General features: G+C 45.7%; 1 protein-coding gene across 2 annotated transcripts; it reads left to right on the top strand.

The window, feature by feature from the left end:
• The first annotated feature begins 257 nt into the window (after positions 1-257).
• On the top strand, positions 258-15,171 carry prdm1a (PR domain containing 1a, with ZNF domain). Of its 2 annotated transcripts, XM_084357976.1 has the most exons (7): positions 258-503; positions 3,516-3,860; positions 6,265-6,384; positions 7,668-7,920; positions 11,250-12,334; positions 12,545-12,673; positions 12,795-15,171. In XM_084357976.1, exons 1-7 carry the CDS (start codon positions 477-479, stop codon positions 13,398-13,400), a joined length of 2,565 nt encoding a protein of 854 aa, XP_084214102.1. In that variant the 5' UTR covers positions 258-476; the 3' UTR covers positions 13,401-15,171. The 2 variants fall into 2 exon arrangements, with proteins under 2 accessions (XP_084214102.1, XP_084214103.1); XM_084357977.1 differs by lacking the exons at positions 258-503; positions 3,516-3,860; positions 6,265-6,384 and adding an exon at positions 7,060-7,082.
• Positions 15,172-15,666: the final 495 nt, after the last annotated feature.

Genomic DNA, 15,666 nt, shown 5'->3' with positions numbered 1-15,666 from the left:
TGTGTGTGTGTGCTGATGGCCTCAGGTGAAAGCGCCTGCTGCTTCTTCTCCTTCTTCATAAAGAGAAAATTGTGTGTGTGTGTGTCCGTGTGTGTGTGTGTGTGTGTGTCTGTGAAGGAGGGAGTCAGATCCAGGGGGGGAGGGAGGGGTCTGACCTGAGGGGCGGGGCTTAGACACCGAGAGACGCCCCTCTTTTGAGCTATAGTCCTCGAGCGGTCATGCTGTCAGACAGTTAACGCAGGACACAGAGCGGATCAGACGCTCACACACACACACGCGCGAACACACACACGCATATACGTACGGACGCACACACACACACACACACACATCCCCGTGTGGAGTTATCAGCGCTCGGAGCGAGACGGACGGACCGACGGACGGACGGACCGGGGGGAGAACTGCACCTGTCCTACACACACACACACTGTCCTCAGACACACACACGCGCACAGAGGATCTGACCGGTCGTCCCTATGTGTGGATGGGACCAAAGTTACACGGTGAGTACGGAGCAGCGCGCGACACTCAGTAACTCTCAACTTTTTATGAACATTTTGACAGAAGAAGAAGAAGAAGAAGAAGAAGAATCACTTTGGGCTCTTTGTTTGTTTTTGTTTTGTTTGTTTTTGTCTTTTTTTAAATGTACAGATTGTGTTCACGTGTCTGGAAATGACAACAAACAAAGTAAAGTAAAAATGAAAATTGTTAAAAATTATTTTTGGACTCTTGAATCCAAATGTTCCTTCTTCTCTGGTTATTTTAAATCAGATATTTTGTTTCTGACGAGATGTTTTAATTTCAGCCTGGATCAGATTTTTTATTTTCTTATTTCAATGCTTCTGTTGAGGTGTTTCTTCGGATTTAGCTGAGATTGTTTGAGGTGTTTTCCAGCAGCTCCGGCTTGTTTGTGCACTTTAAGAAGTTTGTTTCTCGTCTTCATATTACAGATCATTTACATTTTCTCCATGTGGATTCAAACAGGGACAGTCTGATTTCTCACTGCTGGTTTTTTCCCTGCGTTGCTTTAAACAGCTCACACAGTTTCATCTTGACTTGAAAAAAATTAGCACCTTGAATTTGGACTTCTTGCGACTGCAGTGCACGCTCAGCTTTTATGTGTTTTCAGTTGGTCTAAATGTGCAAGAGGTGAATTGTTTCTTGGTTTTTGGTTTCACTATTAGTTCTCGATGTTGCAGATGTTATGCAAAGAGGAGAGTTGTTACTGAGAGCTGAAATATTGAGGAACATTTTCATGTGCGATCAGGTTTTTTAATGGAGCTTCATTTAAATGGCAAAGAGAGGCAGAAAGTGTTCAGCTGGACTGTTTCTCTGTGGGGAGAGAAAAGAAAAGAAAAAGGTGCAGCCGCTGTTGGGGAGAAATTCTGTTGTTGTTGCTGGAAATTTCCCAGTTTTTACAATTCAAATCATGTGTTTTGTGGTTTTTTTGTAGGATTTGAATGTGATTTTGAGGCTTTGCTCCAGCCTGATGGGTTTTAGTGAGGCGGGTTGTGTTTGAAGCAAAGAAGATCTTCTGTTTTAACTTTTTTGTAATGACTCAGGAGTATTTTTTAGTGATTTTAAAGCCCTTTATTGAAGGTTTAGAACAAAAAAAGCTGAGAAAGAGCTGAGAAACATCCAAATGAGGACATAATGAGGCTCCTGACTTATTATTGACAGTGTTGGCCTGTGTGTGGTTCTTATAAAGGATCCCAACGCTCTCATTTTTTTTTAAAAAACGACTCCTCGGAGACAATCTGAGTTCGTCTCTTCGCTGCTGTTTGGAGGAAAAAGTCATCATCTGTGACTGGAGCCAGTTGGATGTGAAATAATTTTCTTTCTTGCGGCTGCACAAGAATTCACAGAGCCGAGTGTGGTCACCGAAGATCTGCAGCTTTTCCGCTCGCCTGCGTGGGACGAGCGGCATGTTTGTCCCTGTGTGGATATCTGCTGCCTCTGTGTGTGTGTGTGTGTGTGTGTGTGTGTGTGTGTGTGTGTGTGTGTCTTGGGTGGGATCGCGTTTGAAGTTTTTTGTTTGTGCTGCTGTGGCCCCCCAAATGGAAAAGTTTTGGCGCTCCCTTCCTCATCACCCTCCTCCTCCTCCTCCCTCCTCCACATCCATTACCAACACACACATGCACACACACGCTGGGAGTCGGGATGATTTGCCGGTTCCGCTGCAGTGCCACTCTGCTTCCAATTTTAGCTTCATTCAGACACAGACAGCGTTTCCTTCCTCTGTCTTCAACCCCAGGAAGAGACGGGGAGGAGGAGGAGGGAGGAGGAGGGAGGACGCAGGGGAGATTTTGGGTTTATAATCCAGCGCACCGCTGAGTGTTACACTTTGATTGTTTTTCTGCGTAGGAAAGCAAAAAGAGAAGTTAATTTTCTTCACACAAAGAGAGACGTGTCCAAACCCGCTGATAAACCCTGGTAATATTGGATTAATCACTCGTTATCTCTTTGTTTTATGATTGGTCACTCACAAAAACAAAAATACGGATTTCCCTCGCTGACATTAACCGTGAGAGAGCAATCTCTTAAAATCCAGGAGTCACAATGTAAAACTTTTGAAATACTTAAGGCTTTGAATAATTAGAAAGCTTTGTATTTTTATCGCTCTACGTGAGACTCGCATTGAGTTCCTCTATCAGTTCCTCTTCGCTCTCCTTTGATCAGACTCTCTTATCTCCGTCTGACTCAGTGTAAATTTTTACCCTGTGGTTTTTTTTTTTAATAGAAAACAGGAAACAGAAAAAGATCAGTGAGAAATCAATCAGTGAAATTAATTTAGGAGACTGGAAACGCAAACAGATGACGATGTAAAAGGAGAAGTTTGGATATTCTGGGTCAAATAATACTCGATAATAAGATCGTTTATCGTATTGAAGTAATGGAGGTTTTATTTATTCCCCAGTCGTTTCCCAAATTAGTTCATGTTTTCTGTTGACAAGACAAACTGTTTCCTGTCTGTGTGTGTGTGTGTGTGTGTGTGTGTGTGTGTGTGTGTGTGTGTGTGTGTGTGACAGCAGCCTTAGTCAGACCCCCCCTCCTCCTCCCTCCTTCATTGAGTCACCCCACATAATAATCACAGCTCTTCCTCTCCTGGATGAAGAGTTTCTCTCATCCCTTCATCTCTCCATCTGCTTTGTCGCCTTTTGTCTTCGGCCTTTTTCTTTCTCTTTCTCTCTTTTTTTTTTAATCTTTTATCTTTTTCCTCCCACATTTTTTTCGTACTTATCATTTTTCCGTGACCTCCGTCTCCGCTTTCATGTTCTCGTCTTTCTTTTTACCTTCTTTTTTCTCCCTTTCTCATCTTTTATTTTGCTTTTTGGGCTCTTCTTCCTCCGTCCTTTCTTCTTCCATCTTTTTGATCCGCCGCCGTTCCTTTCTGTAATTTATTGTCATTTTCTCCTCAGTTCGTCCTCCCTACTTCTTTCTTGTTGGTGGAAATGTTTGAAACAAAGGTGATTAACAATAAAAATCTCTTTCTTCTTCTTCCTATGTCAACACAGGCGACCTCTCATAGCTCGGCCATGTTGACCAGTGAGGGGGCGCACACCATGGAGCAGGACGACACGCACCACGAGGCCAAGATGGCTTCCACCGCCACCAGCGGCGCCGGCTCGGACGGAGCCGAGACGACGGCAGACACGGACATCGACATGGAGCTGGACATGGAGGAGGCCGACATGACCCGGTGGAAGGAGGCAGAGTTCGAGGAGAAGTGCACATACATCGTCAAAGACACGGCGTGGGAGGCGGGGCCAGACGGTGACGTCATGACGACGACGACAACCAGAGCTGAGGCATCGCTGCCCAGAAACCTGGCCTTCAAACACCCAGCTGACGGCAAGGAGGTCAGACTCAAACACACACACTCACACACACACACGCACACACACTCACAGACACACACAGACACACTGGCAGACATGCAAACTTTCTCTACCAGTCTTTCACACACTCCGGCGGAGAAAGCCATCTGCACACACGTGAGTCAGATGCGGGTCATGTAATGAAGAGGGGGTCGTGTCTCGTCGTAAAAAACTCACACACACACACACACATTACAGAGAGGAATCTGTGTGTACGTGAGTGGGTGTGTGAAACGCCTTAAGGCAGATTTTACACACACACACACACACACAGACACACAAGTTGTAACTGTAGCTGTGTGTTTACGCTGCCACTTTATCAACTCGTATCCATCCATGAAAAGTCTTTCATCGTCTGAGAGAATTATGATGGCTTTATCCCAAAAGTGTGTGTGTGTGTGTGTGTGTGTGTCTCAAATCTGACAGACTTCCTTTTATTGTAAATTGCTGCAGTAACTGTCTGCGCTGACAGGGGGCAGCATTCAGCATCTCAACAAAAACACATCAGTCGTCGTCTGTCTGCTGATTTTTTAAGCCACTCGCTGACGTTTAATGAGGTTATAAAGTGAACTTCAGCCCCTCAGGTGCTTCAGCAGGGGTTTTAATCTTTTAATGGTGATAATCAATAATGTATCAACCCTGCAGTTAGATATTTTTCACAGTTTTTTTATCTGGCAGGGGGGAAACAAAGTGTTTGAGTTGCATGAGACATTTCCTCTATTAATCTTACTCAACAAACCAAATAGTGAGCTCGTGACTTTTTTTGACAAACCTGTCAGCAGGTCATTGATCGGACTGGAGGTGAAAAAGTCAAAATGTCAAAGCGTCAAAGGTTGAAACTGAGGTTAGATAACAGCGAGAACATTCACAGAACAAAATGACTCTTTAGTAACGTAGAAAAAGCTTCTGAAAGTTGAAAACTCTGCAAAAAAAAGTTTGATTTCCAGATCAAATTTGCATCTTCCCACAGCTTTGATAGAATAAGACCGATTAGATCTTCATAACATCTCTCGACTTCAGATTGGAGAAAAAAAGCTGCAGGTCAACAGGTCTTGACTTTGGCAATTTTGACACCTTGTGAGTTTGTCTGTAAACTCAAAAGCGGCGTGACCGCATAGATTTTCTCATCAGGAAAAACTGAGGAAAGAAGCGGAGAGAGAGAGAGAGAGAGGTGTAGTTTTGTTTACGAGCTGATAGGCTATCAGCTAATATTTATCTGGAGCGAGAGAGAGAGAGAGAGGAAGAAGGGAAAGGCTGAGGATGGGAGTTCGTCGCTCTGATCAAAGAAGTTTTGGTTCAAAGAAAGAAAGAGAGAGAGAGAGAGAGAGAGAGCATTGTAAAAGTCTGTTAATCAGTCAGAAAAAATCCAGTCACACACACTAATGTCTGGTCCTAAGGAGGGAAAAAGGGGATGGGGGATTTCCATGTCACCAGGGGTTTGGGAGAGATGTCTGTTTGTGTGGGTTATGCATGAACAAAAATGTGTGTGTGTGTGTGTGTGTGTGTGTGTCTCTCCCATCCACGCTTGGAGCCTGATGTCTAGTCGCCACATAATCCTTCCCTTTTCTCTTCTTCCTCCTCCTCGTCCTCCTCCCATTTTTTTTGTTTTTTTTTGTTCTTTGATTGAATCAGACGAGAAAAAAAAAAAAGCAGAAACAGAAGATTACTTTTTTTTCTTTTGAGTATCTGGATGTTTTCCCCCCCGAAGCGTCTGAAGTGGCAGCAGTTTTAGTTTGATGTGGCGATGAGTGGAGGTGTGACGAGAGCGAGAGAGAAAGAGATGTGAAAGGAGATATTTTTACAGTCGTCCTCCGGCCGTGCACACGCACGAGCACGCGCGCACACCCCGAGTGAACTGAGGTGTGAAGTCGGTTCATTAATCATCATCTGTGTTGACAGCTGGTTGATAGCGTGTGTCTGAGAGTCTGTATTTATACATACAATGAGACTTAATTAGACTTAATGGCACATATCACTGATGGATGTGCACAACAGCATGAGAACGCACACACTCCACATCTACGGCAAGCTGCATGGTCAAAAATGCAGCACTTAGTTTACATATTGCACCTTTTAAATGTGTTATCACAAAGATCTTTACATTAAAAGTGAGTTAACGTTAAATTCAGCTGTGTGATCACAGATTGGTGTTTCCATGCTGGTTGCTAAAACTGTAATATCGTGCTTCAAGGATGTGAATCTGCGCAAAAGATCATCAAAAGAACAAAGAAATGAACTCGTTTAGATGTTTCAGATCAGCGGGATCATAATCATCCGTTGAGAAGCTCAAGTTTAGTGTGTAGAGATCACAACTCGCACACAACTTCACACACGATCCACTTCAATCTTTTGTCTCACCGCTGTGTGCGTGCGTGTCTTCCTGCAGGTGGTTGGCGTGTGCAGCAGGGAGTACATCCCTAAAGGAACCCGCTTCGGCCCCCTGGTGGGCGAGATCTACACGGCCGACAGCGTCCCCAAAGACACCAACCGGAAGTACTTCTGGAGGGTGAGTGTACGCACGCACGCACTCGCACATGCACACACACACTTCCTAAGAAGCCGGAGGGACCCCTTCCTGTGACGTCGCGAACGTCTTAAGTCAGTCAGTGGAACAGGAAGCTGGGCTCGTTGTTTTTTTCTGTGTGTGTGTGTGTGAGAAAGAGAAATGGGGATGTGATGTCACCGTCAGAATAACATGTCACACTGTGGTTCCTGTAAGTCCACACACACTCTCACACACACACACACACACACACACACACACCATTCTGCAGATTGCTATACATCAATACCGGTAACTGACAGTGAGAGTACACACGCTCACAAACCACCTACCTGACCAACGCCTACAGTGTGTGTGTGTGTGTGTGTGTGTGTGTGTGTGTGTGTGTGTGACTGTGTGTGACTATGCATGAAAAGAGAGAGAGACTCACTACAAAACCACAAGCAGACACGAAGTCAGAAAGGTCTTCCATTCATGCTCATATCTCACTTTCTCACACACGCTCACACACACACACACACACACACACACTGAGGTGAGAGAGAGAGAGTGAAAGAGAGAGAGAGAGAGAGAGAGAGAGGGGGAGGAGAGAGAGAAAATGAGTTGGTCCTTCCTTTCTCTTTTCAATATAAAAGAGGATCTCCTCCTCCGTCTGTCTGTTCGTCCGTCTGGAGGAGGTGAAGGTGAAGAGAGAGAGCATGGTGAGAGGAATGAAATGATGAAGGACGGAGAGATGGATGAGATGGTTAGATATCATGTGATTTATATTAAAAACAGGCTGGATTCATTCTGTGTTGGGCAGCAGAGAGCTAACTACTCATTTATTTTAAAGTTCGTTATTTACTTGCTGACTTTTTCTGTTATTTACTGAAGTTATTTAGTTGGAAAAACTCTTAATTTGTACTTATTAACTTATTAACTTTATTTACTTTCTTATTTTTTTATTATCTGTAATACCTCACTGAGTTAAGTGAAGTACTCTGATTTATTCATTTAGTTGCTGTTGTAATTGTTAATTCACTTACATTGTTAGATTGTCAGAGAAGTAATTAAAAGGCAGAGAATAAAAAGGAGGGAAAAGAGAAGATTTTGCTTATTTATTACTTTAAAAAGTACTTTTGTTGCTTTTATTCCAATTGAATTTACTTATTTACTTTCTTTTAAAACTTGTATGACTTCCATTCTTCTCAAAAGCAAAATAATTCAGTTCAGTCATAAAATGAATAAATAAAATAAACCCTGATTTTACTAAACTCTTCCTCCTTTCCTTTCTTCCCTCGCTCCAGATCTACACGGACAACGAGTTCCACCACTTCGTCGACGGCCTGGACGAGACTCGCTCTAACTGGATGCGGTACGTGAACCCGGCCCACTCGGCGGCGGAGCAGAACCTGGCGGCGTGTCAGAATGGCATGGAGATTTACTTCTACACGGTGAAGCCCATCCCGGCCGGCGCTGAGCTGCTCGTCTGGTACTGCCACGACTTCGCCCGACGTCTCCACTACCCGCCATCCGGAGAGCTGATGATGCAGAAACTCAGTAAGTTTTTATTTTAAATAATTAAATCTGTTTTTTAAAGAGGATATAATAAAAATACATTTAGTTATTTGGCATCAGATGTCAATATTTTGTATCAACAGAGATCAGCAAACTTTTATTCTGAAAGAACCGGCTATTTTATTAAACATCTGATGCTCTGAGCTGCTGTGAAATCAATAGGCGATGTGTAGGTGTGTGTGTGTGTGTGTGTGTGTGTGTGTCGTGAGTGCGTCCTGTCGCCGCTCTTAAAGCCTCACAGTGTCTTCTGAGCATAGCCGTGTCTCCTTCCTCTCTGAACGTTAGCCTGTCATTATCTCACACACACACACACACACACACACACTCATACACCAGAGTACAAGACCAACAACCTTTCATCTCTGTCAGTGCCATCGTTGGATTTTTGTGTGTGTGTTTGTGTGTGTGTGCCAGTGACAGTGTAATTACACAGACAGGGGGGATATGGCCCCTAATGCCACAGTCTTACACACTTAAAGACCCGCTTTTAACATGAAAGCGCGCACACACACACACACAACCTTGCTCAACCTCAATAAAAGGAGAAGAGACGGTGTGTGTGTGTTTGCATGACTGAGTTTGTCTTCGGTGACCTTTTTATGAGGGGAAAACATCCAGAAGTGATGTCTCCGTCCCCGCAGAGAAACTTTCACAAATTTTAAATATTTTTCTCTCACTTTTCTTCTGTTTATATTTTAATAGAAATAATATAAATCAGCCGTAAACCTGAACACGATCCTGTAAACTAAAAGGCAAAAAGACCCATTCCCATGCATTCATGACACGGCAGACTAACTGCCCTTATCCACTTTGGCTGAGCTGATCAAAGAGAGAGCGAGCTGAGAGGGAAACAAAGACAGAGAGTGGGAGCTCAGGGGCTTCCAGGTGTGACTGCAGGCTAATAGCAGCGTTACGGTGGCAGAGGAACCAGCAGACTCAGCCTGGCCGACTCCACTGCCCAGGGAAAAATGCGCATGACCTGGGGGGGGGGACAGAGGCAGGAGGTGCCTCCACCCCTTCACCTCTCTAAAGCCTGAGTGTGTGTATACAGTATACATGTTGCCTTTTAATTAGCTTCCTCTGTCATTTAGCCCCACAGGGCTCCTGTTGACCCGCCAGTGACTTGAACAATGATGTTTACCTGCAGTAGAAACACTACCTACCTGCACTTGGCTGCAGTTTTGTTTTTTGCGCTGCAGAGCTCTAAGATCTTTTTTTTTTTTTTTTGGTTCGGTCTGATGACATACGTTCCTTAAATGAGTACAAGTTTTGACTGTTGGTGTGGCGCACTCGAGCCCTTCAGAAATAATCTCATCGGCTGAGTAAAACCAAGAAAACCACAATCTGTCCTACTAAATAACGTTAGACTGAAACCCAGCTACGAGGGCAAAAGGTAAAAGAAGAGGAAGCTGTGATGAATCCTAGTAGTCGTGCAAACAGCCTGACAAAATGCTTCCCTGACTTTCCCTCAGTTTTCCTGATCCGATCTGAATTCTGCTGTTTTCAGTGCTGACATGTTTTTTTATAATTTTGTTGGATCAAAGCAGGCGACGCCCTCAGGTCCATTAATCAATGAAAATATCAGACCCCGCTCATTTGTCTCTGATCAATTTTGGGATGATGTCGTAGTTTTTTCTTTCCAGCGCAGTCATAGCAAAACCAGACATCTGTGTGGAGCTAGCACCGCGGTCTCACTCCCTCACTTTCTCCTCTCTCTTCTTCTCTCACCCTTTTTTTTTGTCGCCGTCGTTTAGCATTCTTTAAGTGTTAGCACTCGAAAGCACCTGTTAGCCATGTGTGTGTGTGTGTGTGTGTGTGTGTGTGTGTGTGTGTGTGTTCAAAGACGCTCTGCCGACAAAAACACTCTCTCTCCTCTCGCGCACGCACACACACACACAACACACACATGCACAGTCATAAGCTCGACATGCCGACACATTCACACCCACTCTTTTCATCTCAGACACATGCTAGCTCACACATACTGTGCGTGCGCGGGCGTGTGTGTGAGAGTGTGTGTTGGCTGTTTGCCCTGATATATTTGCCACTTGAAAGACCAGAAAGAAGGTGGAGGAGGGAGCACTCGAGGTAGAGTTGCACCTCCCACCCCCTCTGTTGACTACTTGAACTTCCTGGCAGAGGGGCCGTGTTGACAGATTGATATCTCCAAGATGGCGTCCCTGTTTGTTTTCTGGAAAAAAGGGAAGGAGGGAGGAGGAGGAGGAGGAGGAGGAGGAAGGCTAACTGATAACCTCAATGTTTACACACTGCCACTATACTACTGATGCAAGGGTCACCGACTGTGTGTGTGTGTGTGTGTGTGTGTGTCTGTGTTAGTGAGTGGGGGGGTGAATCAGGGGGAGTCGAACAAATTTCATCAGTGCTGGCACTCAGGATTAACTTTGACAAGCGCCATCTCTCTTAAACACTCACACACACACTCCCCTCTGTGCGACCTCACGGTAAAAAGTTGACTGGGCAGTAAACGGGCTTACAGATAATACACTGCGGCGCTTTAAAAGGCCCGTCTGTGGCCATTTAACAGGCGAGATGTGCTGCGAGCTGACTACTCCGGGCTTTTAGAGAGTGTGTGCGCGAGCTCGCCTCCTAATCCACTCTTTCATCATGCGGAGGAGACAGTAGGTGTGAGTGACTGTGGGGGAAGCTCTCTAATCTAACCTTTGACCCGGAAACAATAGCAAATGGCCCAGGAAAATCAGGAGAGTGGGAGCTCGATCAAAAGTGTGTGTGTGTGTGTGTGTGTGTGTGTGTGTGTGTGTGTGTGTGTGTGGAGGAGTCAACAAATCAGACAGAGGCCTTTGTCTGCAGGCGCCTCTGAGTGTGTACCTTGTCACATGGTGTGCAGGTGGAGGCTGAGCTTTTTTTGCGGAAGATATCTTTAGCAGGAAACCTTCCATCAGTGCTGTGTGTCTGCCACCAGTTTGATTTTATCTTGATTTTATAGGCACACACACACACACACAGATATAAACACACACAATGCCTAAAGGCAGCTGTCACGCCTCACTTCCTGTCTTTTGCCCCCGCCCTGGCCCTTCATGCTCGTTTGTCAAATCTGTCACCTTAATTGGCCCACTGAGTTACTTATGGTGTTTCTTAACCCTGTGACATACACACATCTCTGCGGTAGAGAACGTATGTGATCTGCAGAGACGCTCAGTTTTAGAGTAATTTGAGTATTTATGACATTAAATAGAGGTCACGATTATCGGGCCCCTAGGGGAACCAAGAGGACCCTATCACGATCAGATGAACTCCCACTGACCTCTTTTCTCTCTCTGTCTCAACAGAGCAGTCTCTCCTGGAGGTCAAGCAGCAGCAGGTGAGCAGTGAGGAGCGTTTGGTTGAAGCCTCCAGCCCGTCTCCCGTCGCAGTCACCCCCACCCCACCCAAGAGGGAACACAGTGTCCTCTCCATTCTGCGAGGCACCAACAGCAACTCCTCCTCCTCCTCGAAGAGGGAGCCCAGCCGGCCGCTTCCCACCCGCCACCGCTGTGCAGACAGCCCCGAGCGCCCCCTGTACCCTCGTGCCCTCTACCCGGCCCTCAGGCCCCCCCCACACATCCCCGAAGACTTCCTGAGTCACAAACCCGGCCAGCTCGGTTATTCTCATTCCCCTGGCAACCAATCTTCAGCCACACCCAGCCCATCAGCAAGAAGTAGCCCCGACAGCAGCCCTCAGGGTAGCCCCTCTGGTCCGGCGCCATCCCCGGGTTCTTTCTACCCCACTGGACTGGCTTCCTACCCTGGTTACTCCCCACCCTCTGCCCCTTTCCCCTCATCCTTCTACCCTCCAGGAGCCCCCTACTCGCGCTACCTCCTGCCCCATCACTACCCTCTCCCTGGCGGTGGTGTCCCCACCATAGGAGGTATCTTCCCCAGGATGTACCCTCTCTACAACAGCCTTCTGCCCCCTCACGTGCCCCTCATGCCTACCGACACAGCAGGGAGGCGGTTACTGATGGCTGACCACGTCCACCCCTCCTCCATCTCTGGCCACAGAGACTTCCTTCTTCCCGGGCCCACCAGTGCCTTCTCAGCTGCCACCGCTCTGAAGGACAAAGCAGGGCCTCACCACCCTTTTTCTGGTCACCCACACCCACACGGACCTGCCCACGCCCCCTCCAGTGGCTCCCCAACAGCTGGCACATCACCTCCCAACGAGCAGGTGCCCACCAAGCCTACCTCAGCCCTCCTTGGTAATTCCAAAGAGCATTGCTCTGATGATGAGGCCATCAACCTGACCAAGGTGAAGCGTGGCGTGGGCTCAGCGGGCTACAAGGCGCTGCCGTACCCGCTGAAGAAGCAGAACGGCAAAATCAAGTACGAGTGCAACGTTTGCAGCAAGACCTTCGGCCAGCTGTCAAACCTGAAGGTGAGGCTCGATATGCTGCAGGGTTGTTTTGTCTTTGGCGTCCAACATCCTGTCTGCCTTATTATCATTCCATTCCTTTGCACTCTGAGGATTGCACTGTAATCATTAGACCGCAGAGTAGGCTGATGGCACTTAAAATAGGGGGAGTGTCACAAAATGTTTTGCAAGAAACAAACCAACTGACAAACTCTCCTTCCTCTTCTCTGTCAGGTTCATCTTCGTGTCCACAGTGGAGAGAGACCTTTCAAATGTCAAACCTGCAACAAAGGCTTTACCCAGCTTGCTCACCTGCAGAAGCACTTCCTGGTCCACACTGGGGAGAAGCCACATGAATGCCAGGTGAGAAAACAATGCTGAAGATGATGTGCTTTCTTTCGGCTGATTTCCTAGATTGGATGATTTAGTAACAGACGTGACGGTGAACTGACATCATCTTTTTTTGTCGCCTCTCCTCTTCCAGGTTTGTCACAAGCGCTTCAGCAGCACCAGCAACCTGAAAACTCACCTGCGCCTCCACTCGGGGGAGAAGCCCTACCACTGCAAACTCTGCCCAGCCAAGTTCACCCAGTTTGTCCACCTCAAGCTGCACAAGCGCCTGCATACCCGCGAGCGTCCACACAAATGCCTCCACTGCCACCGCCACTACATCCACCTGTGCAGCCTGCGGCTTCACCTGAAGGGCTACTGCATTGCGGCTACGTCTGGCTCTGGCAGCCCAGCTGTTTCCAGTCAGGCTGCCTTGGATGAGGTGCAGCGCGCCAACGAGGAGATCGAGCGCTTTGACGTCAGCGAGCATGCCGAGCGGCTGGAGCAGCTGCAGGGAGGAGTGGAGGTGGAGGCCATGCTGGAGAAGCAGATCTTGGGGATGCTGTGGAGGGAGAGTGACCTCAAGGCCTCCCACTACCATCCCCACCACAAGAGCGGCGCCACCGAGCTCCTGTCTGTGGGTTATGGTGCATACGAGTCCCCGAATGAGACGTCAGTCATCAAAATGCGGCGCAGCAGCCCCATCCTGCCGCTTCCTGCCAACGTCACCATCAAGCAGGAGTCAGAGGATCACTCTTAAGTGACCTTCGAACCCAAAGGACATAGAGTCAAGACTGCATGACTCAAGGCGGACTGGGTTGCCAGGAGCAACAGCTGTAAATAAATAATTCTCTACCTGGTTGTAATCACGAGTGACATCATGATTACACCAGGTTCATCAGGGACTCGCGTACTCAGGGCTCAAGAGACACTGTCCCATGACTACTTAGCAGCGTTTATTATACTTAGAGACAATCATCTATCCAGGATTTACCTTTAATGTAATTAATATAATGCTATTATCATTATTGTTGTTGTATTATTTGGTCTCTATTTTCAAATGTCTTTGTTTTTTGTTTTTTTTGATCAATTAGTTGTTATATAACCTCCTTAATTTATTATACTTTTTATTTGTTGTCTTCAAAAGCAATAAGTGGAAGGGATGGTTACACTGACGCGGTGAAATCAATGTTAAAGACGATCTTTCTGTTGATATTTGTTTCTCCCTGTGGCCATTTCTCTGTAGATAGTCACTCTCTCCAAGCCTATATCCGTCCTGCAGCCTCTGACCTATAATACCAGGGGTGTCATCTCTTCAGGGTTTTGTCTATTTAAATTTAAAAACCAATATAGCAGGTTTAAAAAGGGTTGAAGAACTTGCCAAAGTACGGCACATAAATTTGTTAATTTAGCAAGAAGAGCTTTATTTCAACCCTGCTCGATAGCTTCCCTAAAGTATGTCTGTGTCCTTTTTCTGATGCCTACTTAATTTAAATGAAACAAAAAAGGGCATTTTTTTGTATATTTTTCACAACGGTTACCTCAGTGTGCATGTGACTATATGAGTGTGTGTGCATGCGTGAGTGATCAAAGGGACAGCTAGAGGTGGGAGCTTTCTATTTATTTGCGTTTTGCTACTTGAAAAAGAAGAAGAAACCAAACTGAACTGGGGTGCAGCTCTTCATGTGGTCCAAAAGGAGCGGCAAGTGCCCGCTCGACATGTAGCACATAGCGGACTCGGGAGGCTGGCTAGCGTCCCGAGTCCCTCCTTTTGTTTTATTTTTCTACAACACTGTCAGCACCCAACAGGGAAGTGAACATCCTCAGTTTTTAAGGATTCACACTTGACGCTAGCAACCAAAGTTCACTTGGCTTTAATTCCAAATGCACACCAAAAAAAAAAAAAAAAAAAAGCGAGGAAAGGAAAATCAAAACAAGGGAAGAAGGACTTGAGGAATCAAAATGCTGAAGAAGGGAAGATGTACTGTGTGTATATGATGAAGTGTTCGCTCTTTAGCTGTGGTCTCTCGTTTTGTAGATTTTTTTTTTTTGTTGTTGTTCTTGTTGTTTGTTAATATTTCGGTTGAGAAGCAACGGCCCCTTCTTGAACCCCACCCGTCCGCCATCTTGTTAATGAACTGGCATACACCAAAGCACCTCGGCCTTCTTTTATGCACTGGCCCCCTCCTCCTACTTTATAACTTCAGTGCCGATGCTTGCACCATTCACACTGTGCACAATATATTAAAACTGGTCATACTGGCATTAAGACTCAACTTAATGTTACTAAAGCAACTGTGATTTTCTGCATCAGTTGTACATCAACAATCTGAACTCTGTATCTCTCTCTCCTCTGTTTCATCTTTCTCTCTAACTAATGTTCGACCAAAGCGTCTTTCTCTGATCAGAGCTTTAACTCCAGAGGAGAATCCCCCAAAGGACTGTCTCTGTTTACATTCTGGTTTACATAGTTATTTATGTGCAAAAATGTCAAAAAGTGTAAATTATGATATAAATGTTCACTGCTCTAATCTAAACCCTGTGGCTCTGTGTGTTTTATTCTCTGTTTTGTGTTTTGGTATTCACTGAACAGACCGTTCAATTACAGCTAGCAGGTTTTTTTTAAAATGCTCTTTACATTTTTACTCACCGTCATCAGCAGCCATTTTGAACCAAAGTGAATGTAGCCTAGAAATATCAGCACTTTTTAGTTAAACTAATTAAAAATGGCTGCAAATCCAAAGAACAACTACATGATTTTAGTTTGCGGTAAAGACGGTAAATCTCCAGCACCGACCAACAAAATATAAAAAGGATCTTGACTTCTTTACTAGCTATTTAGATGTAGGCTAAACAGCCTATTAGCCATAACTTAAGAATACATGGAAACTAGGAGATATTAGCTAAATATTAGCTAATGGCTAACTACTGAAAACTAGCAAGTGTAACTTGTGCTAGTGCTCACTAGTGTCTGAATACAATGAAAACTTGAGAAACTCTGATGTAGCATCTGCATACATTTTTTT

The sequence above is a fragment of the Pagrus pagrus genome, assembly GCF_965226575.1.
Source record: "Pagrus pagrus genome assembly, chromosome: 7".
NCBI lineage: Eukaryota > Metazoa > Chordata > Actinopteri > Spariformes > Sparidae > Pagrus > Pagrus pagrus.
This window is presented reverse-complemented; position numbering and strand designations above follow the sequence as displayed.